Source organism: Mus pahari, chromosome 9 (genome assembly GCF_900095145.1).
Source record: "Mus pahari chromosome 9, PAHARI_EIJ_v1.1, whole genome shotgun sequence".
Classification (NCBI taxonomy): Eukaryota; Metazoa; Chordata; class Mammalia; order Rodentia; family Muridae; genus Mus; species Mus pahari.
The window spans coordinates 10,187,027-10,210,595 of NC_034598.1; the positions used below are offsets into that span (position 1 = coordinate 10,187,027).

A 23,569-nucleotide genomic window follows, 5' to 3' on the forward strand; every position below is an offset into this window, starting at 1 on the left:
GAGGGAAGGAGGGAGGGAGGGAGGGAGGGAAGATTGGTTGGTAGTGTAACTTTTTATTTTATTATTTGTGTGTGCATGTGTGTGTATGTGTGTGTGTGTGCGCATGTGTGTGTCTGTGTACATGTATGTGTCTCTGTGTGTGTGTTTGTAAGTGTGTGTTATGGGCTGGGGACATGCAACAGCATGCATGTGGAGGTCAGAAGACAACTCTGTAGTCAGTTCTCTGTGGTAGGGACTGGACCCAGGTCATCAGGCCTGCACAGTGAGTGCCCTTCATGCACTGAGTCATCTGCCCGCCCCTCCCATTGATGTAATAATCTACACAGCATCTGCACTCAAATACAAAGTCTACCCTTTGCTTTATAACCAGAGCATGGTCTGTCAGTCTTTCTTCCCTTTTTTTCTTCCTTCCTTCCTTTCCTTTCTTTTCTTTTCTTTTCTTTCTTTCTTTCTTCCTTTCTTTTCTTTTCTTTTTTTTTTTTTTTTTCTGAGACAGGGTTTCTCTGTGTAGCCCTGGTTGTCCTGGAAGTCACTCTGTAGACCAGGCTAGCCTCAAACTCAGAAATCCACCTGCCTCTACCTCCCATGTGTGGGATTAAAGGTGTGTGCCACCACTGCCTGGCCTGTCAGTCTTTCAAAGCATAAAAACAATCAATCGATAAAGAAATCTACTTCTCTCTTACTTGCCATGAACAAATGCTCTTGAATTTGCTGAGTACTGTGTTGTGAGTTGCCCTGGGGATTTTGAATCCTTAACCTAAACTTAAGCCAGAAAAAAAAAAAAAAGCTGGATGTATGGATGAATGATGCTTTGCACAGGCTTGACCCACCAGACAAAAATATTATGGAGGTGTGCAATGTTAACCTACACAGACAGCCAAAGCCCAGCTGCCGGTTCATTTAAGGTGATGTACGTTTGAAATTCCCGGAACTGTCCCTTCTCGGCATGTCTATTCACATGGTTCAGTCACTTAATGATGATATTCATTCCCGTTTCCACTGTGAGGGAAAGGAGATGTGTACAGACTGAGCTGGTACATTTTAGGGTATATATTCATATGTACGTATTTTTAAAATGTGCTTCATAGGAAAAGCATGTCTGTGAAAGAAGGAAAAAGAGAAGTTGTCCGTCTTAGCAGATGAACAAGTTATACACTCACATGCCACCAACGACCCGCACAGAGCGGATCTGAGTGTTGAACCCCAAGGATTGGAGATTGACTGTCTCGGCGTTCAGTTCTATCTTTTTTCCTTTGAAGTTTTCTCTTTCAAAAAGAATAATTGTTGGTTCGGAAAATTCCTGTTTGGAGATAAATTTATCTGTTAATAATGCAAAGCTTTTGTAGATAGCCTGAAGCAGATGAGCTACCGTCTACTCTCAGGGACAAGACACAGGACCCTGCCAGGCTTTTCCTATCTATAAACTTAGCTGATTGGGATGTTTCTAGCCTGCGAAGTCACAGAGAGGAAGGATGGGGGGGGGGGAGCCCTCCACTGCACCTGAAGGCAAGCAGGGACACGGAACAGCCCGTGCCTGGAGAAATGGCTGTATGCATGGAACACCAGCCTTTATGAAATTTCTTTCATGCTGGAGTTTTTTTTTTTTTTTTTTTTTATCAAGACAAGGCTGGATGGAAAGCCACAGACATTAACGGAGAGGGCCAGACGGCTGTGGTAGCCTGGTGTCCAGCGGCCAGGTGTTATGGCCGTGCTCTTAGGAGCCAGTCTAGGAGCCGCCCCCACAGGCACTTCCGGTGTCTGGAGTTTGGGTTGGGTGGACCTGGATTGCTAAGCCGTGTTAGCCGATTGGGCATTCGAAGTAGTATGGTGTGAATGTGAGCCCACTTTAATTGCCAGTAGCGAGGACTCTCTAGGCTCTCGTTCCCAAACCCCCCTGTCGGAGTTATTGTCAGAAGGGGACAAAGACCACGGATAGAAGCCACGGACGTTTTAGAGAGGACAGCAGCTCCCACCTGATTCTCAGACAAGAGAAAAGTTGAAGTTTATCCAGGCTCTAATGATCGTGTCCCCAAGATCATAAATGACACATGAAAAATGGCACACACAGGGATCAACCTGCTTTGAGCCGTGAACAAGGATGAGAGCCAGTACTGCTCATTAACATGGGCGTGCCCTGGTATGCAGGGCAGAGTCCGCCAGCCATCAGTGAATGGCAGGGTAGCGTGTGGAGGTCGGTCCCATGGCCCAGGAAATGAGAATACATAAAGCACAGGAGGGACCCAGACAAAAACACAGGAGGACTCTCTGCATGTTTACTATATACATAAAGATGGCATGTTGATAATATCCTAAACACTCAAATACACTGTCAGAAATAATTGTGTGTGGGAAGGGTTCCCCCTGGGGTATCCAGAATGGAAGTGCTGCTGTGTGGGAAGGGGTCCGCCTGGGGTTCCTTACAGTTGAGAATACACAGGGCAAAGGATGTGGCTCAGTCATAACAGTGCTTGCCCAGCATGCATGAGGGCCCGTGTTTGGTACCCAGCACCACAGAAACCGCTAACTCAGACACACAAAATGTGTGATTTCATTCTGGTAGATCTCTGTAATAGAAACTTAAAAGGCTATCTTCTTTAAGAGATCAAATGATGGAAACTGTAAATACATACTTGTAAGCTTTTAGAATTCTAGGCACATTATTATTTTTTTAAATCTTATTTCATGACCTGGATTGTTTTGTTTTGAAACAGGGTCCAATAGAGCCCATGTTGGGCCCAGATTTGCTATGTGGCCAAGTGTGACCCTGAACTTCTGATCCTTCTCCTTCTACCTCCTGTGCAAGGGTCCAGATGGACACCACTGTGCTCAGTGTGTGTGTGTGTGTGTGTGTGTGTGTGTGTGTGCGTGTGTAGGTGGGGAGGGGACTAAAGATCCAACCCAGGGCTTCAGTCATCCAGGCGAGCACTCCACCAGCTGAGCCTCATGCAGACCCTCGTCTGGAAGCTGACAAGTCTGCATTATCCCATGATTCATTGCTACTGCTTTCCTGCCTCGCCAGCATCTTATAATTTATATAGGCAAGCGGGCAGAGGTGCTGTAAAGCCGACACACACACACACACACACACACACACACACACACACACACACACACATCCTTCCTACATTTCAGACTAAAATCATACTAATGTTTAAAGCATTTTATGATACTAGCTATCAAAAGCAAATAATAATTTCCAACACTATAGACACACCTAAATGTAAATATATGGAAATCATCTTCTGGTTTTGTTGTATTGGACATATTGGTTTGATTAGGTCACATGAAAGATCCTGTTCAAAGGGGTCACTGTCGCCTGGACTAGAACACAGCTGATCTTCTGGGTTGATGAAAATTTTAAGCAGGGCTCAGTGATTAAGAACATTTGCTGCTCTTGCAGAGGACCCAGGCTCAGCTCCTAGTGCCCACATGGCAGCTCACAACCACTGTAGCTCCAGTTCCCAAGGATCCATGTCCTCTTCTTCTAGCCTTTCCGGGCACTGGTATGTGGTACACAGGTACACATGCAGGCAACACACCCATCCACATAAAATGTTGAAAAAGAACAGTGAAAAGAGGCAAAACCACAAGGGATTTCTGCAAACTAATAATGAGACTCAGAATCTAAAGAAAGAGATGGCTAACGAAACCCCAGATGACCTGTGTAGGAGACCAAAGTGGCAATAGTGAGACAGTGTGGGAGGGAGGAGCTCTGGGTCTGCCATGGACAGCGCCTCAAAATTGGTGACACTAATATCTGAACTATGTCTGTAAGAGTGACATGCATAATGATGGTATAAAAGTAAAGGTTCTACCTACACACTTTTTAAACACACGCGTTTTACAGACTATTCAGGCTGCGCTTATCCAACATAAAGCACGGCTCTGAACAGAGAGGCCACGGCAATGAGAGTTAGGAAAGGAGAGGGCATGGGGGAGAGCGGGAGAGGGTCCTACAGCTATCGGACCACTGTGCATGTGAATAAATGAGCATCCAAGCAGGAAGTCAGAGAATGGAAGAAGCCTGGTCTAACAGACATCAAATGCACAGAAGCTGGGGGGGGGGAGGGGAGGTCCAGAGATGGTTAAAAGTGCGTGCTGTTCTTCCAGAGGACCCAAGTTCAATCCCCAGTACCCACTTCTGATAGCTCTCTTCACCTGTAACTCCAGTCCAGGAGATCAGATGCCACACTTGCACACATGTGCACACACACACACATGCACACACATGCGTGCACCATAAATAAAAGTAAATCTTTACAAAGAAGAACAATCTATATGTGCAGGGTAGAGTGCAGCTGTGGTTGAGTGCAGCTGTAACCTAAGGAAGTCCTAGCTGCTGACTTCCTTGTTTTGTCACCGACGTGAACAGCGTGTGTCTGTCTGCACCTCTGTTTGCACTCACAAAATCTATAAAGCGGAGAGACTTCAGGGTCGCTCCAGGCAGGCATCCCATCGCCGAGAGACAAGGGTAGTGGCCTTCTTCCAGCACATACTGATTGCCAGAGAAATTCTCTCCATCATAAGCAACCCAGCTATAAAGAAACAAATACATGGCATGAAACATAGACAATCTTATTAAGAAAAGAGGGCTCTAGGCCGGGCCTAATGGTGCATGAGTTTAATCCCAGCACTTGGGAGACAGGGACTGACAGATCTCTGTAAATTTGAGGCCAGCGTGGTCTACACAGTGAGCTCCAGGACAGCCAGACTTACATAATAAGTTCTTGTCTTGAAAAAAAATAAAAAATAAAAAGGAATCTGATTTTTAGAGGAACCTGCTATAAAATAATCATAAGCCTTCTAGCTAACTGATTTCTCTTTAAAAAAATTTGTATATGTTTGCTGAATGTCACCTCATGGCAATTTAGTGTGCCTCAGATGGTTACCTTACTGGGTGGGAATGAATATGGCTTCTTTTCCACGTCCCAACCTTCTACTGTGTTCCCAGTCAGTGTACCTACACGTACAAGGGTCCCTCCCCTGACTAACAATCCGGCGAGCCACAGAGCTACCCAGCCATCTGCTTCTCACTGAGCTGGACTCCCCAGCTTTTTTTTTTTTTTTTTTTTTTTAAAGTTTCCTGGCTGCCTTGAACTCACCCAGTAGCCTAGTCAGGTCCCTGAACATGTCATTCTCCTGCCTCAGTCTCCCAAGAAGCTGGTATTAAAGGCCTGAGCCACCAGGACAAGCCATATGTTTACTGAAGATGTCCTCCCTTCCTGATGCCTGGGACCTGGGCCCCCCCAAGAGGCTGATGCTGTAACCTGACAGACACTCACGGAGGACTGACTGAGGCTCCGGTATGGCCCTTTTGCTCAAGACATTTCAGAAGCAACCCTGTCCCTGCTGTCTTGAAGTTACTCTGGCAAGCTGAGACAGATGATAAGCAATTAAAAACGTGTATGTCTGACAGTAGGAAATGAAGCAGGTCAGGAGAGGATTGGGGTGGGGTGGGTGGGCGAGCCACTTCCCGTCACTTGGTCTGTATTTGACACAAAGCCAGTGCACCGAGTGACGCCTGGCTGCTGCTATTAGGATGAGTTCCCCTAGCTGCTTTATGGGCCGCCATAGTTCCTCCCATTCTTATAAAGCTCTCACAAGACGACTGCTCCCAGCACAGCACTTTGGTTCACCGCTCCTACTCCAGCCCCATCTCTGTTCCTTAGGAATCCATCGACTCTGTGATTGCCCGTGGGGAGTCAGATCTGTCAGATCCTCCCCTCCCCTAGTCCACTAATCACTTCTGCTACCACAGCTTCTCAGCCAAGGTGTTGCCCCCACCTGCCTGCCACACAGAATGCCGGCCCTACTCCTTGTCTGCCTCTAAGAAAAAAAAAAAATCGGCCTTGGGAGGTAGCTCAGAGGTTCCCCAGATCCAGCCGTCGTTACAGATGCTGGAGCAGGGACAGAGTATAGAACTGGTGTGAATCCGCTGCACACCGAGGTCAGCGCCAGCTTCTGCAGCCCGTGTTGGCATGCACATCCTCTGACCTCTGAGCCCAGATACCACAAGCAAGCTTCCGGGCTGATGTAGTGGTTTTACAGTGCCAGCCACCCACAGGAGCTAAGGTAGGCTTGCCAAGTATGAGTTCTCTACCCCAGCCATCTCCCTCTCCCTGTCACTGTCAGCTTACCTGCCTCCCAGGACTCTGCAAGACTTGGTCTGAAAGGAGTCATCGATCTGATCTATTGTTTCTTCAAAACTTTGACTTTGACCTTGGAACTGTGGTTCTGAAAACAAGTGAATCTTTAAAAGAAAAAAGAAAAGAGAAACACAAAATTAACTGCCTGAAGACATTCAGGTTACTGTTTATGTGCGTATGGGTATTTTGCCTGCATATTTGTGTCTGTGCATTACTTGTGTGTCTGGTGACTATATAGGTCAGGAGAGGGTGTCAAGTTGTCTGGGCCTGTAGTTAGACAGTTGTTAGCTGCCATCAGTGTTCTGGGGATTGAGTCCCTGGAAGAATAGCCAGTGCTTTAACCTCTGGACCACTTTACTCAGTTCTTTAAGTGATGGCCCAGACCTGACCGGCTAACTCGTCATAGTACGGTATGAATTTTATAAATCCTTTAATCTTCTACTAGATAACTAATGATCAACAGGTTGGCTGTACCATCCATGAGTATTTAATTTAGAGGCATCAAAGGCCAGTGACACAACAGAGACAACTTTCTAAAGAGCTCACTGCTGTTACAAGCTGTGGGGCATGGTAAAGCTTTATTGTGGCCAAGAGTAATTGTGCATAGGCTCTAAGGTTAACAACAGACTAGATTTGGGAGCATGTAGTCTTGTCTCCCCCTCTCTCGATTCGTCATACTTGCTGACTTTTTAGATTCTCTGTATGCCAATGAAAGAGGCTACCGTGGTGTGGGTGCTCCTGTGTGTAATTATGGCTGTCAGAACCTCAAATAACAAGAGTGGCAGTGAAACTGACCCGGGAGCCAGCAGTGCAATGGCTTGGGCGACACCATACAGTGCACACACAGCAAATGCGTGTGCATTTATAGTGTGCTGAGATCTGTGCGCTAGGACCTTGAACATGGACTTATGTATGTCCATGAAACTGATTCTGTGTAATGAAATTAAATCCAGCATTTTATTACAGCAGTATTGTCTTTAGACATGGGTCAGTGCCATTGACTAAGCACCACTGGTTTTCAGAACTAAGAATGGGTAAACTTCACAACACGTCTCACACATCTTACACTTACACTCACTTTTTCAATGGAAAATGAATAGCCCCTAATATAGAACATTGTTTATAAGTTACCTGATTTCGTCTCCCGGGGCCAGTGAACGAATCCTAAGCATTTTATAAAAGAAGAGGGAAAAAAAAAGGTTACTAAAGAAGTTATGTTAACATTTCTTTTCTTCTACATTAACAATTACTGTTAAAATTACACCAGAATATTTTCTGTACCAATCATTACACAGACCAGAAGCCATGAAGGGAAGCCGGGGTTGAGTTAATGTTCACATAAGATGAACTACTTACCAGGCATATGGGTTGGACGGAAGAGATCTTACAATTTTTGCCTCCCCAATCCTCAAAACTGGTGTAGAAGCCTTTATCCAGGACATACTGCTCCCCCGTGAAGTCGGGGTTTTCATAGGCTACCCACCTACAGAAACACAACCTGGTTAACGTTGGCCTTATTTTACATTTTACATGGAAAGCTACCTCACATATCTGAAAGGGTTTTGCTGATCAGACCCCATTTTTTTTCTGTTCTCTATTAATTTTTAGGGGCAGATTGACTTTGTCTATCTGTCAAATCCAAATAGTGTTCAAAAGAATGTCTGTATGCAGACTTCTTAGTGTCCCTAAATACTAAATTCCCATGCCTCTCGACGCTCCAATGAGGAATTTTGTGTTGTGATCTTTTCCCCTATTTTTATGCCAAGGAAATACACTTGATCTTAAAAAGGAGTCTGATTTCTCTTCTCTTCTCTTCTCTTCTCTTCTCTTCTCTTCTCTTCTCTTCTCTTCTCTTCTCTTCTCTTCTCTTCTCTTCTCTTTCTTCTCTTTCTTTTCTTCTTCCTCTTCTTCTTCCTCTCCTTCTCCTTCTTCCTTCTTCTAAGTAAAAGCTCTTTTTTCAGCATCGATTTCTGCAGACAGATCTTAACAGGAAACTATCTATGCCTCATATACAACAAATCACAATGACTAATAACAACCAGAAACAAAGAAAAGCACTTATTTCCCAAATGGTATTTCCAACCTAACAGATCTATAGAAAAACAAAGCTGAACCAGCTCCCAGGGGTACCAAAGACATCACTCGCAATGTTCCCATGTCATCTTTGCAGTGACCCCAGGAAGGTGCAATCAGTTGAACCCACTCACTGATGCTACTTCCTGTGCAAAGGGGATGTCTTTGAAGGGGAAAAGGGTGTCTAATTCTATTCCATCCAACAGATTCTAAGTGTAGTCTCGGCTAACTCATTGCCCTAATGAGCCGCTCACCATTTGAATGGTGCTTGTCACCCTCACAAGTTTCCAGATCTATTACATTTCCAAAGGTGGACCTGGCGTGCCCACTTCACGAACAGAAAGTCAGTCTGCTTACTCACAAGCAAACACTGACATCCCATCCGCCACATGCCAGAAACCAGACGGGCGTGAAGAATACAAAGATGGAAGAAGACAAGTGTTGGGTAGACAGAGGAGCATCACAAGTAACTATCTGTTGTGACACATTGTGACGGGAGGTGACCTGTCTGAAGTGATGCCATCCATTAAGGCCAGAACGTGAAAAAGCCTGCAGCCAACAGGGCTTTGTGGCCTGCCTGCCATGTTCTTGCAGTGTCTGTATCACAATGGAAATGGATTCCCACAAGAAGAAAAACCACTCTGAAAAGAACACTTCAGGAACTGAGTGGTCAGGAGAAACTAAAGATGTCACATCTTTCTGAATGCAGAAACTGAGACCCGGGGAGGGGGGCACTGTCTCAGAAAAGAAGTCCTTCCCGCTCCCCCAGTCTTAAACCTACACTAGCAATTCTTCAAAGGTCTGCCTCCCGTGAGGTGAGGAGTTTGGAGGCCTGGATCTCTCTGTGATCCTGACATTAACTTTCAGGAATGCTGACTGGGGTGGGAGTGGGGGTGGGGGTGAGGTGCAGGGGTGTGGCGGGGAGGCGAGGGCTCTTAATTTTTTAAAACAACTGTGTTTTCGGTTATGAGGGAGGGAGCTGGCCAAGGGCCCTGTGCTGAGCCAGGGAGGTTACAGGGCACAGCTGACCTTCAGTGGCACCTTTGCACACACATCTCAGGTGAGCCCATGGTGGCAGAGTGGTGACAACTACAACAGAGAGCCCTGCTCCAGCCATGAGTGTCTCTTCCTAAGGTAAACCACAAACACTACAACTTGGAAGCAAAAACAATCATTAAAGAACCCAGGTCGCATCACAGAAAGCTTTGCCTGGGCTCTGGGCCTGTGGCAGCTCTGAGCACCAATGGCGTCAGGCCTTTTGGGTTGACTTTCAGGAGAACCTCTGAAGGTTCACGTGTGGCCAGGACAGGCGCCTGCCCCCCCAGAGCCCTCTCAGGTCCTTATTGGTAGTTGTTAAACTAACAAGTGTGTGTGCTCTATTTCCCTGTGGAATTATACAAACATCTGGTAGGTAAACTCACAACGGAGGGTCAGTCTGTCTGACACACTCAGACGGAAAAATGGGAGCAAGGAAGTGTATGAGTCACGGCTTGACCTGAGAGCAGAGCGTCCTTCTGAGACCCAGCTGAATCTTTGACATCTGTAGTACTGAATCTACGTATACTTGGGACTCTAATGGAAATTCATCAGTGTATGGTCCTTGCTGAAGGGTTCGGTTCATGAGTTATTTACTGCTGAGTTAGAGGATGTAAACCAGGAGAGGAGAAATGGATCCTGGCAGGTCCCAGCCGAGGGGACCGAGGACAAACCTACCCTTCTGTGGAAGAGGAAAGGAAAAAGTTCAAAACAAGAACACTTGTCTTTGTTTATTTATTTAGGTTCTCATTGTATCCCTGGCTGGCCTAGAACTTGCTATGTAGACCAGGCTAACTTTGATCTCACAGGGATGCCTCTGCCTTCCAGAGTGCTGAGGTTAAAGGTTTGGGCCGCAGCATTGGGCTTATTTTTATCTGAACTCTAGAAGTGTTTTGCTTTACTATTGGATGTTAAGACGTCAGCCCAGCTTCTACTGCTTGGGTCAGTGCAGCACAACATGGGAGCTGTCAGCAGCTGTGAACAGGAATTCTTTTGGGCTTTCCTAAGGACGGGAATGTGGTCCCTCCAAGGCATAGTTGGTCTCATGAGCATCCTTCCTACCATTTTACAGATAGTGATCCAGGGATTTAATGCCATGTGATAGCTGTGTGCTTCCAGTGAGACACAGGACAGGGGTTTCAGAAGCTTTGTTCTGTCTGCACATGGAGGCATACACTGGTAACACCCCATAAATATCTCACCCTCAATTTCCATACTCACCCCACCACTGCACTTGGGAGGGCTTTGAAGCAAAAGGACTGAATTCAAGGCCAGCATGGACTGTGTAACAAGACTACATCTCAAATAATAAAAGCAAAACAAAAAAGTTTCTTCCAACTTTGAATTTTGTGATAAGAAAAAAAGGATCCAAATCTAGCTGGGCATGGCAGTGGCGGCGCATAGCTGGAATGCCAGCACTCTGGAGGCAAAGGCCGGCTGGTCTCTGTGAGTTTTAGGCCAGCCAGGGCCACATAGTGAGACTCTACCTCAAAACAGACAGACAGACAGACAGATGCCACCAAACAAAACAAAAATGAGGTTACTTATTTACCAGTAAAATTAAAGCCATTAAAATAAGACCATTTTTCTTTGATACTATTAAAAAATGACTGGGTTAATCATCCTCCCTTACGTTTCACAAGGCCTAGTGCAGTACTGCCCAGTCCAGTCTTGTCTGCACACAGACTAGACCCCCACCCCTGCTGTGCATCCCAGTGCATTCTCCACCTCACAGCCTCAGTCCTGTTCAGCATAGAGGCTGTATCTGCTGAAGGCATAACAGATCTCTGTAGAGCTCTTCTACAGCCAACACATTCAGGAAGGATGTGTGTGTGTGTGTGTGTGTGTGTGTGTGTGTGGTATATGTGGTGTATGCATGTGTACGTGGTATGCATGTGGTATGTGTGTGTGTGGTGTATGTATGTGTGTGTATGTTGTGTGTGTATATGTGTGTGTATGTGGTGTATGCATGTGTATGTGGTATATGTATGGTATGTGTGTATGTGGTATTTGTGTGTTGTGTGTGTATATATATATGTGTGTGTGTGTGTGTGTTATGTGTGTGTGTATGTGTAGTGTATGTGTGTATATGTGGTGTGTATGTATGTGTGTGCGTGGTGTATGCGTATGTGGTATATGTATGGTGTGAGTGTATGTGGTATTTATGTGTTGTGTGGGTACATGTATGTGTGTGTATGTGTAGTGTATGGGTGTATATGTGGTGTGTGTGTGTGTGCCTCCCTTCTACTTTCCCTAATACCAAACCTCAGTTGCTACATCAAGAAAAAAAAGACTCTGCCAGGAAATACAACTAAAAATGACCCAAACTAGAAAGATCAAAAAGCCCAACATCCTACTGAAGGAAACTGATATGAAGCAAGCAGTGTGGGTGAGGAGGGAGGGAAACAGGCTCCGAGCACTGTGCGCTGTGCTAACTTAGCCTACATCGACATCTACCCAGCATCCTCCAGCTTCCTCTGCTAGGGTAGATGACTGACTGGCTTGTGACTGATGAGCAAAGATACCTGGTCACTGTTTCTCCAAGACTGAATGGCTCACTACAACTTTTTCAGACAATGATAAGCATGATCTGAAATTACTGCAGAGCCAGCACGTCATTTCTGGTGGCCTCTGCCCTAGGTTCAGACGACTCTTGGTTCTGGTAGACGGCCAGCTGTGATCATACCACATTAGGGCTACCGATGTGATACTGCCTAGTGACAAGTGACAACCTACGTAACAATGTAGTGACTAACAACACAGTGTGTTCACTGTAGACATGTCAGACTCGCTCTTGGGGAAGGCCTTGAGAAATGCATTAGGGCTGAGGAGAAATGCATTAGGGTCAAATTCAGTAAGCTAACACCAACTGCTTTCAATAGAACCAACATCCGCTTTCTTCCTGTCCTTTTCATAACATTGCCACTTAGAAGAAATCAGCAGGGTCACCTGCTGGATCATGAGAACAGTTCCCTACGGCAGAGATCTGGTGTCTGTCCTGATTCCTGGGGAGCCACACACTTCAATCATACCCACTATGGAACTGACCCTAGGACGGCCACACCACAGCAGCACAGTCACCTCTCTACTTAAGGCATGTACTAATGACCCACACCACGGAAGCAAAGTCAAACCTGGAACCTGAGCAAGCAATGAGTCGGGAGAGCAAGAGTCAACCACGGCTGAGGGCCATGGGTGAAGAGGCCCACCTCTGGGAGAGCCCCAGAAACAAGCCCAGTGAACCGTTTTTGCTTGATTGGTCTTGTCATTGTTACTGCTTTCGGACAGGATCCGACTATGTAACCCAGGCTGGCCTTGAACTCAGGTTTTCTGTTCCCACCTCTTGTGTGCTGAGAGCACAGGTCTGTGCTACTGTGCCCGGCCAGAAACAAAATCTCCTCTAGGACTTTTGATTTGTACAGCCAATAAGTTCTGTTTCTGACTCTTAGGCTGGTCACTTCCACCTCAGAGTCATGTCTCGGTAAAGATTTGGCGTTGGTGAAAGCCCGGAAGGCTGGGGTAGGCAGATGCCGAGGTCAGGTCAGCTGACCACTCCAGGTAGTCTAACCAGTGGCTTTTATGTCAAAATACGAGAGAGGAAACACTGGCAGCCAGGCACTACAGGAGAGCCTACTGGGACTTTATCCCAACCTCAAGGTCAATGCCAGCTTACTAACAATCCACCCATTTAGTAAAAGGGCTGCAGGGCCACATATTTCTACCATGACACCAAAAGCCTGCTCCAATGGGGGGTAAAAGGTTACATCAGAATATTTTTAGGCCAGCCATGAAAGTGTCACAGCTGTAAATACCAAGGGACTGAATTAATGTTCACCTGTGAGATATCTACTGAGGGCGGACTCTGTGTCACAGGCTACTAATTTAACAGAAACCCGAGCGAAACCCAAGCTTAACATCCTGGTGGGCTTGTTTCACTTACACGCCACTCAGCACATTGATTGACTGTGTTTTTACTCCGTAGCCGGTCTCCTTTAAATTGGCAACAATTCCCAAGACATCAATACTGGAGCCTTTGGAGCCAAAGTTCTTCTCACTGTACATTATCATGTGTGCATTTGAAAAGTCCTATTAAGAAAGAGAGATTCAAATTTAAAGGGTAAAGCTGTTCATCATCCCGAAAGGACTTCACGTTGGCTTTTAGCTTCTTCTTAACTTACACTTAGTATAGGCCGTAGAGACTGGAGTTCTCCACTGTAGCCTCCCCAGGCGTTCCAGTCCCTGTATTCTCCCTCCTCCAGCAAATACTGGTGACCAGTGAAGCCGCACTTCTCATAAGCAACCCAGCTACAAGAGAAAGAGCAAGAGGCCGGTCAGACATTTGCAATGCCTGACACATGCCCCATTTACTGACAAACACAAGTATAATATTCAATGTGAATTTGTGAACTTCTCTAAGCTTAGAAAGGACAGCATACAAATTTATGTGTTTTTGTTAGAATTCTTTAATGTTTAAGAGAATTTGTTAAAAAAAAAACAAAAACTAAGAAACATGTTAGAGCTCTGTAAAGGAGTGTAGTTCTGTGTATCCGTGAGTATGCATGTGTGTGTATGTGTGTGTTTGCAAGCTTTTGGGTGTGGTGTATATGTATGTGTGTGCATTTGGATGTGTGGTTGTGTATGTAATTAAAATGAGGGGCTGGAGAGATGGCTCAGCAGTTAAGAGCACTTATTTCCCTTGCAGAGGACCCAGCAACCCACATAACAGTTAAAACTGTAATCCAGTTCCAGAGGCTCTGATGCCATCTTTTAGACTCCTCAGACACTGCACGGATGTGGTGCTCAGACATTCATGCAGGTGAGACACTCATACACATAAAGATAAATAATTAAAAATCTACACTTGTGCCTATTTACAAGACTGTTTCAGTATATGCTCCTACTAGAAATGTGCAAGATCTATACAGTTCAAGAAGATCATGAAAATTAGAAAGAAAATTAATAAATGGTTCATTAGATTGGAACATGACACTTTAAAAATCAATCTGTACAGCTCTGTATGAGCTCCACACCAGACCCCCTATAGCGTCCCTCCAGCCACTGTCACAAGTCCAGCTCAGCAGGCCCTGCTGGGGATGTGGTGGACACCTCCCAGCATGGGTGACGACACCCTGGGGTTCAGCCTCCATGACTCCCTTCTCTCCACAAAACATCACCAGACTATAATCAGGAACGTTGTCTTGGGGACAAGAGAAATCCTTACCATTACCCTTCTACTTACACGCCTCTTAGAACTTTCATAGACCCCACCGATGTAAAGGGCAAATGGTCCTTTCCAGTTGTTTCTTCAGTCTCACCTCCTTCCGTGATAAAACTACTCATTTCTGTTTCTAGCTCCATACACCTTCCTTCAAAGGAAGGCTTCTCATAAATAACTACCTGCAATAGAAGGGAGATATGCCAATAATTTGGAGAAGTGAAATAGCTAAAAAATAGCTAAACATTGACCCTGTCATTCAATAGCACTTACTTAGGCTAGGGGTGTGGCTCTTGCCCAGCATGTGTGAGACCCTGGCTTCCATCCCCCACAAGACATAGCCAGAAAAACAAAACAAAACAAAAACCTAAGCTGGACATAGTAGTGTAGCCTACAATCCCAGGACTCTAGATGAGGAAGGAAGATCCCAAGTCCATGGCCAGCCATGGGCTACAGAATAAAGGCTGCTTTGCCTCAGCAAAAACAGGACCAGTAAGATGGTTCAGCGGGTAAAGGCTGATTATAATTCTCCAGACTCACATATGCCTACATGCCATCACACACACACACACACACACACACACACACACACACACCAACAAATGTAAACAATAACAACAATAATAAATAGCACTAAATCCTGGAATACAAATTAAAATTTTCTAATCATATATAAAAATCAACTACATAATAACACTTACTAATAAAGTTAAAAATCATTACGTTCCCAACCATAGTGTGGAATACTCCAAAGGCAATGTTTAAAAGCTATTAAAGAGCCAGAGGATTCTAAAGTTGATTTGAAAATGATAAACAATCATGGTGCATAGGACAGGTGTAGGAAACAGCGGCAGCAGGTGTATCTGGAGCAAGGAGAGCTGCAGGATGGTGGTGGATTCATGGCTCTGCAAGGAGAGCTGCAGGATGGCGGTGGACTCATGGCTCTGCAGGGAGAGCTGGGGGATGGAGCTGGACTCATGGCTCAGCAGGGAGAGCTAGGGGATGGAGCTGGACTTATGGTTCAGCAGGGAGAGCTGGGGGATGGAGCTGGACTCATTTCCCAGCAGGCAAAGGCTGAGCTCAATTCCCCCAAACCAGCTGAAAAGCTCTGTTCTGTTGCCAGCAATGGGCTTATCAATTGGCAAATCTAACCAGGAATGGTAAAGTTAATACAACAGTGAACCTTGGAGGTCATGCTAAGATAACGGGTGCCATTAGCCTCTTCCTGAAGTTTAGTGGGAGGCAGATTTAGTGGGGGAAGTCACATTAGCATCATATACTGAAAGATTGTCGAATAATTTCTCTTCCCTACCCCCTCACTTCTGGATGCACACCCACTCTTATACATTCTCTCTCTCTCTCTCTCTCTCTCTCCCCCTCCCTCCCTCCCTTCCTCCCTCCCTCCTTCCTCTTACCTTGGGATCTGTAGGGAATTCAACTTTACGGCCACCCTAAAACAAAACAAAACAACAGCATAGTAAAAAAACCCAGTTTCCACTGAGAGTGTTCAGTAGTATTATCACAGTAGTTGAAGCACACAGTGTGACTACTTTATGGTTTGTTTTAATTTATATAAGATGACGCCAAAATTATCAAATGGAAACGAGGACACAAGACCATCTACATCAGAGATGTACTGGACATGCACAGCTAATGTGTGCTTCTGTTCTGTTTTTGGTTAGTTTGTTTGTTTGAGTGCAGAGAAGTCAGACCCAGGGCCTTGCAATGCTGGCCAAGCACTCTACCCCTGAGCTACAACCAGGCCCCTTGGTTTATTTTGCTCTGTATTGTTTTTTTAACTAGGAAAATGTCTTATACAATTTTAATTTGTATCCCAAGGGTGAGTGCTATGTTTTTCTTGTTCTTTTGAGACAGGGTCCCACACACCAGCAAGACCAGGCTAGCCTCAAACTTGGGATCACCTTGCCCCAGCCTACTGAAACTTCTGCCTCTTATTTCTCTCGCTAAATAACCCTTAGGTTTGATAACATCTCACAGGAAGTGAGTTCTACCTTCTGCCCAGGCAATCCTGCATGGGCGGGTCCTTCCCAGGCCACAGTCTTGGCCTGAATTCCACTGCTCCCTCTGGTTCCACTCCCAGCAGCCTCGCCCTTTGTATTTCCTGCCTGACCCAGGGAGGCATCTGACTTTGCAACCTATAGCCTACAAAAGTGTTAAAGTTCACACACAGCAGGAAATAATAAGAACTATTAGATAACAGCTAAAACCTCTCAAAGGATGGCATCATTACACTTTTGTATTAAAAGAGTAGGGTTTTGTTATTGTTTTTTTAAGTAAAAATACAAAACTAGAATCAGAGAGGAAAGTGTTGCCTAAAAATACTGAACAGGCAGAGGTCAGTGGTTGGCAAGCTGGGAGATTTCCCTCAATGCGTTTTAGTGAGCTTAAAAGCTGCAGCCAAAATCTTCAAGTGGCCCAAATAAACTGAAACCATAAATAGGCTAGCTCAACCAGCAAGCTAGACCTTGTACAACCAAGGGGGCGCCTTCTTATAATATAGTCTTTGAGGGCTGGAGAAATGGCTCAGTGGTTAAGAGCTCTGGTTGCTCTTCTGGAGGTCCTGAGTTCAATTCTAGTAACTACATTGGTGGCTCATAACCCTCTGTAACAGGATCTAATGTCCTCTTCTGGTGTGCATGAAAACAGAGCACTTGCATACATAAAATACATTAAAAAATCTTTAAGAAAAAAAATAATCTTTAGGGGGTGGTGCTCAATAAGCCTCAGTTTTAAAACCATCACATTGATTTTTAAGCTTGAAATAACTCTGTTATACATTATCAAAACTAATAAAACTGGGAACTTTGAAAGTGGATTTAATTAAAAAAAAAAAAAAAGGCCTCAAGTCATCTGCATTGATCTGCAGATAATCAAATCAGACGTATCTAACTTTCTAATCTGCCTCAGGCTGGCTCTGAACATACCTGCAGTGTGGACTTTCACAAGCAAGTTCATAGCCGAAGCTTCACCCTGGTGTTCAGTGAACACCTAGCACCAAGTGGCCCACATCAGAGCCTAGTGTGGTAACCTCACCCACCTAAGTCTTCATCCCAGCAGAGCAGCCAGGGACCAGGGACCAGGGACAGGGGTGGGGTGGGGGCAAGGAAGTGGAAGCACAGGCTCCAGGTAAGGAGGGTGCTGTGGTGGTTTGTATACGCTTGGCCCAGAGAGTGGCACTATCAGAAGGGGTGGTCCTGTTGGAGTAGGTGTGTCACTGTGGAAGTGGGCTTTAAGACCCTCCTCACCCTAGCTGCCTGGAAGCCAGTCTTCTGCTAGCAGCCTTCAGATGAAGATGTAGAACTCTCAGCTCTGCCTGCACTGTGCCTGCCTGGATGCTGCCATGCTCCCGCCTTGATGATAATGAACTGAACCTCTGAACCTGTAAGCCAGCCCCAATTAAATGTTGTCTTTATAAGAATTGCCTTGGTCATGGTGTCTGTTCACAGCAGTAAAGCCCTAACTAAGACAATGGGGATTGGCCCCTCACCCCAGCTCCCCTTCACCACTCAGCCCTGCCTCTTGGCTCTGCCTCTGTGCTGGTCCTCAGCATGCCCTGCCTAGCTCTGTGCCTGCCCTGGCCTCATACGCATCCTCTGCCAGCTCCAGAGGGGGCAATTCCTCTCCCGTTTAAGATTTAGCTGTATGTTCAGATGGTTTTCCTAACTATGTCCCTGCCCTGCCTCTCGTCCCACCGAATGGGGTTGCTTCCACAAACCGTTCTTCACTCACTAGACCTCTCTGGGCTGAAGTTGGTGCAGACATCTCTACTCTGTGAGGCAGAAGTTGCCCTCTGCGCAAAGGGCATAGTCTTGTCCACCTTTCTTAACCGGGAAGTTGAGTAAGTTATTGCTTCTACTCTTTCTATCCAGCAGTAGGACTCATCCACCTGTTTGTCACAGATGCATGTAAAGCAATAAAAGCTACTTTTGTTGTTCAGAGTCACATCTGGTAGATTATGGAGGTCAAGCTAAGAGACTTGCCGCCTTCAGAAAACCAGCTTCAATGTCATGTTACCATTTTCAGAGGCCGCATGGATCCGATGTAGGCTTCCTCGGTATCCCAGAAGGATAGGTCAGGGTATTCTCCGGGCTCCAGGATGAAGGGGACACCTTGGAATCCAGGCTCTTCATAGATCAGCCATCTGAATAACCACCATGGAAGCAAAGAAGCAGAACTCGTGGTTAATTTCTGTTCCCTCCTGCCTGGCACACACGACCCCACTGACGGGAGGGCAAGGACAGAGCAGAGTGTGGCCACTCTCCCAGCAACGGCTGCGCCTCAGGGGAGCCAGCTGAGGGGAGCCAGCTGTGCGGTGCTTCCCCTGGCCTATGAGTTCCTCTTGGCTGGCTTGGCCACTTACTTTAAGCCACGTTATAGCTGCTTTAACATGTAAATGTCTCTGTCCCTTAGTTAGAGAGACCAAGCTAGGCCATCTCAAGCCCTGTTCTAAGTTAATATTTCATTTGTAAATAAAGACTCCCGGCATTCTACTTAATTATGTCACACAGTGTCAAAATGTGTAGCAACGGATCCCTTCCAAAAGCCTAGAAGGAATGCCACCTAGAATTTCAGCCAGGCCTCAACTTTACAGGTGAGGCTAAGCCACTTGCCCCAAGGCAGGGCTGCTCTGAACAGATCCCTGATCCTGACTCTGTCAATCTTTCACAGCTGGTTTCTTCCCCACTGCAGGGAGTGTACCAAACGCCATCTGCCCTTGTCACTGTCCCAAGCATCCTCGCTGTGTGCACCACTCAGCACACACTGCTGTCGTCAGAGGCCTGCAAGTCCAAGGGCTACCTGTTCCCAGGTGGCAACACCTTCTGCATGCTTGGTTCTGATCCTAAAGACATGAAATACCACTTCCTTGTATTGGGCTTGTCGGCTGTCACTTCCGCTTCGGTCAGGGAACGGCAGCCCCACCTACTCCTGAGCAAAGGCTATGGAGCCATAAAAGCATGCCCACTGGAGCTAAGTGCATGTCTCAGGGAGGGTGCAGCTACTGGAGCAGTGATTTATATATTTCAGATGTTGCCTTCCCTTAAACACAGGCTAGCTCCTCCCCCTGACTCTCCTTTCTGATGGCAACCCCATAAAGTGATAACTGTCAGTCTGGCTGAACCACCCACCTGGGGTACTCTACCAACCACACTATGTTCCCAGATGTTGGCCCAAAGGGAGAGCTCTAAACAAAACTCTTAGCAGCAAAGCAGGGTCTGAGGATGGGGGTGCCTTTCTTCTGTTTCTGATTCTGGCTGAACACCCATTTTTAGTGAAAGTTCATGTTAAAGATGCCCTTGGACCTTTTTTAGACTAATTACCCAGAGATTTGCCACCTAGTTCCTACTATAAAGATCAGTCAACAGGTACACAAAACACTAGGAGGCCCCATGGTCCATAAGTGGAGACCAAAGCCTATTAACAGTGTCTTAAGGCAAGATCACAGCCACACAGGGAGAGGGGAGAGAGGGAGGGGAGCAGCTGAGGAGCCAGGAGGAGGCCTGGGGAACCATGCTGGGACGTTCCATTCTAGCTAACAAAAATATACTTAGCGCAGCAGTTAAGAGCACTGACTGCACTTCCAAAGGTCCTGAGTTCAAATCCCAGCAATCACACAGTAGCTCACAACCATCTGATGCGCTCGTCTGGTGTGTCTGAAGACAGCCAGTGTTCTCACATACATAAAAATAAATAACTATATCTTAAAAAAAATACACTCAGCCTATACGGTCAAGATTTTTTTTTTTTAGTGCCTTTTTCGGTGCAAGTGTTACACTTTAGAACAAGTTAACCAAGGGGGGAAAGAAGCCTGTCTTTAAACAGCCTTCAGAACCTTTCTAAGCCAGAAGGCAGCAGGCTGTGGGGTCACACTAACTTCCTGTATCTAAACCATGATTGTCAGGAAGACACACATTCCTGGAGCCCAAGGCTGCTCAGCAGGCATGCTACACACAGGCTTATTCATTTTTCTGTACAGTGGTGTTTTGCCTGCATATCTGTCTGTCTTAGAATACCAGATCCTCTGGAACTGGAGTTACAGACAGTTGTGAGCTGCTATTTGGGTGCTGAGAATTGAGCCCAGGTCCTCTAGAAGAGCAACCTGTGCTCTTAACTGCTGAGCCATCTCCCTAGACTCAAAATGATGTTTTCAAAGTAGCCTTCTCTTGAGGGCTTTCTTCCTCTGGGCTGATCTGTAATGGATATTCCATCTGATACTAAAAGTTCACTATCCTTGAAGCATGTGGGTTAGTCACACAGCATCTGCAGAAAGTGAGGGACTCTGCTAGGAGCAGAACATACAAACTGGTGAACTTGCAGGGTTGTGTCCTGAGAGGCCTCCCTCCGTGAGCCAGTGCTAGGGACCTTCTGAGTGACTGGGACAGACATACGCAGGTGAAAAGCTATGGTTTGTAGTCATACTATTTGTAGTGCAAGATTATTTTTAACTGACATGAATATTCATAAATGTATGCATAAAATATACAGGATGAATGTCCATGAATGCACTAATAAGAATCATATATAAATACTGCTGAACAATGACCACTAATCTGTATATTAAAAATATATGTTGCTATTCCTTTAGAAATACCCTTTTGTTCCATAAGAAAAATCAGGGTTTTTTGGGAGGGGGGTTTCAAGACAGGGTTTCTCCGGGCACCCCTGACTGTCCTGGAATTCACTCTGTAGACCAGACTGGCCTCAAACTCAGAAATTCGCCTGCCTCTGCCTCCCAAGTGCTAGGATTAAAGGCGTGCGCCACCACAGCTCGAATTTTTTTTTTTTTTTTGAAAACTCAGTCTTAGGATGTGTGTTTATTCTTAGTACAATTAACTTGTAAACTGGCCACCTAGACTGCGTATGCCCAGCTGGGGCAGCAACACTAGACTGCGCATGCCCAGCTGAGGCGGCAACACTAGACTGCGCATGCCCAGCTGGGTCCAAGGAGCTGTGACTAGACATAAATGTTGGCCAAATATTTATGAAAATTAACAGAAAATTAAATGTGAGGTTATTCAAAACTTGTGAATAACTTGGCAAAGGAGGGATGTGGGAGGCCCCGTGTTAACTAAGCAAGCAAACTCGACGACATCATTGGCAGGCAGGTGGCTAGTTTGTCATGTGATGATGCATCACTAATACATGGCGCCCCCTCACAGGAAGTGCCCTGGCCAAAACCGTTCATCCTAAATCTAATCATATCTTTCCATCTAACCCTTCATACAGACAACACTCAGTATCAGAGTATCAGAGGATCACAGGAAAAGAAACACTCAGAAAAAAAAAAACCTATGCTCTAAGACAGCTCAGGTCTCAACAGCTCAGGGGTCATTGCAGCAAAGGAGAGGGCAGAAAGATTGTTAGAGCCAGAGGAATAAGAAGTCTGCTGTGAGATGATGTCTCCTAGAAATGTCAGGGAAGCTGCACCCCTGAGTCTCCATCAACACAGGTACCTGACCATGACCTGAACCACACGGCAGCCATGCCAACATGGAGAGGGATGGATGACGCATGAGCTCCACCCCAGACACAGAACCACAAACAGCTAAGGGTGGAGGGGGAGGACATCCTCCCCAGGGAAGAGCCCCCAAATTGGTTAGCCAATGCCAAATGGTCACCCCCTGAAATATTCCCATATCAGTAACACTATAAGGACTGGGAAGGGTTGTGTGTGTGTGTGTGTGTGTGTGTGTGTGTGTGTGTGTGTGTGTGTGTGTAGCGGAGATTTCTGGTTGTCACGTGATGCAGACTCATGATGTTTTGCTGAAGCGAAACCCGTTGAGAGGACCCCTGATGCTTGGGGAGACTATAAGTATGACCAACAGACAGTGACGGGAGCTTGCCTAGCTGCGGATGCACATGCTGGTCTCCAGTCTTAGCTGATCTACAGGCGTCCTCACTGTGCACAACTCAGCCTGCTGAGTGCTTGCTTCTTATCCAAAAGACATTGCAACACCACATTCACGGGAGAATACATATAGTTACTATAACACAGCAATGAAAACCACAAAAACACAGGCAACCCAATGGATGTGTGTAGTCTTAGGAGAGGGTTTATGTGTGCGCAGAGGGGGATGGGACCAGAGCAAGTGACAGGGATCTACAACACAGCTGGTAGTCACTTAGGTCAGGTTTGTGTCGTTATCATTCTCTGAAACTCACATGTAGACATAGAGCCTTCTGTAGATGACAACTATTTTTGGTAAAAGTGAGAAAAGCACATTTGGCTAGGGAGAAAGCAGTTGCTTCATCTCAAATCATCGGAACTCTCCAGCTAACAACCCTGGTTCGGACAAGGGGGCCTGCCTGTCTTCCTCGCTTAAATCGTACGCTCCCTCGAATGTTCTAAAAGTCTTTGCTTTTATTAAAACACACCCTAGAATTATGCAAGCCTGCCAAGTGCCTTTGCCTCAAGGAGGATGGGGCTAAGATTAACCAGCCACTAAAGCAAAGGTTTAGATATCAGTCATATTCAACAGAATTTGAAAAGCAAGTTTAGTTAAGAATTACTCATTTCCTGAAGAAAGAATCTGAGAAGGCCAGTAACACCCTTATACTTGTGCAGAGGAACTTAATCTAGAGTGAACAGGCCCAGGAACATGTTTCCTAATGGGATAAAGGAAAAGACTCCCCCACCCACCCCCCGGACTTCTCTGCTCACACACTTACAACACTGTACCAATGGCAGCAGGATGAGCTGGTGTTTATTACCAGTTAACCCCCGCAACCTAGCCAGATGTGGTGGCTCACATCTGTAACCCCACACTAGGGAGAACAGGGTGGATGGAGAGAGTAAGCCAGATACAAACAGTCCTCTCAGCTCAGCCAGACTTCCTTGGAGATCTGTAAAAGCATGAACGTCCGGAGCTCAGCAACAGAGTTCAGCGGACTTTGATCGGACACTGTAGGTGGCTTTCAAGGCCACTGGCACGGAAGGGAGGAGCCAAAGGAGACATCCAAAGGCAGTGGTCATAAAGATACTTTCTTTTACCGGGCTCCCAATCTCTCAGCATAGACTGCCAAAGGCAATAGGGTCTGTACTGGCTAGCTTTGTGTCAACTTGACACAAGCTGGAGTTATC

General features: G+C 46.0%; 1 protein-coding gene across 1 annotated transcript in view; it reads right to left on the reverse strand.

Moving 5' to 3' along the window:
- The window catches only part of Crybg1 (crystallin beta-gamma domain containing 1), a 54,288-nt gene that overhangs the window by 9,185 nt on the left and 21,534 nt on the right, over nucleotides 1-23,569 (reverse strand). The window contains exons 7-16 of the mRNA XM_021205363.2: nucleotides 18,505-18,631; nucleotides 15,885-15,920; nucleotides 14,494-14,651; nucleotides 13,433-13,559; nucleotides 13,195-13,340; nucleotides 7,503-7,629; nucleotides 7,278-7,310; nucleotides 6,138-6,250; nucleotides 4,406-4,535; nucleotides 1,161-1,300 (exon numbers count right to left, since the gene is read on the reverse strand). Coding sequence (XP_021061022.1) covers nucleotides 1,161-1,300; nucleotides 4,406-4,535; nucleotides 6,138-6,250; nucleotides 7,278-7,310; nucleotides 7,503-7,629; nucleotides 13,195-13,340; nucleotides 13,433-13,559; nucleotides 14,494-14,651; nucleotides 15,885-15,920; nucleotides 18,505-18,631 — 1,137 coding nt within the window. The remainder of the gene's footprint in view (nucleotides 1-1,160; nucleotides 1,301-4,405; nucleotides 4,536-6,137; nucleotides 6,251-7,277; nucleotides 7,311-7,502; nucleotides 7,630-13,194; nucleotides 13,341-13,432; nucleotides 13,560-14,493; nucleotides 14,652-15,884; nucleotides 15,921-18,504; nucleotides 18,632-23,569) is intronic.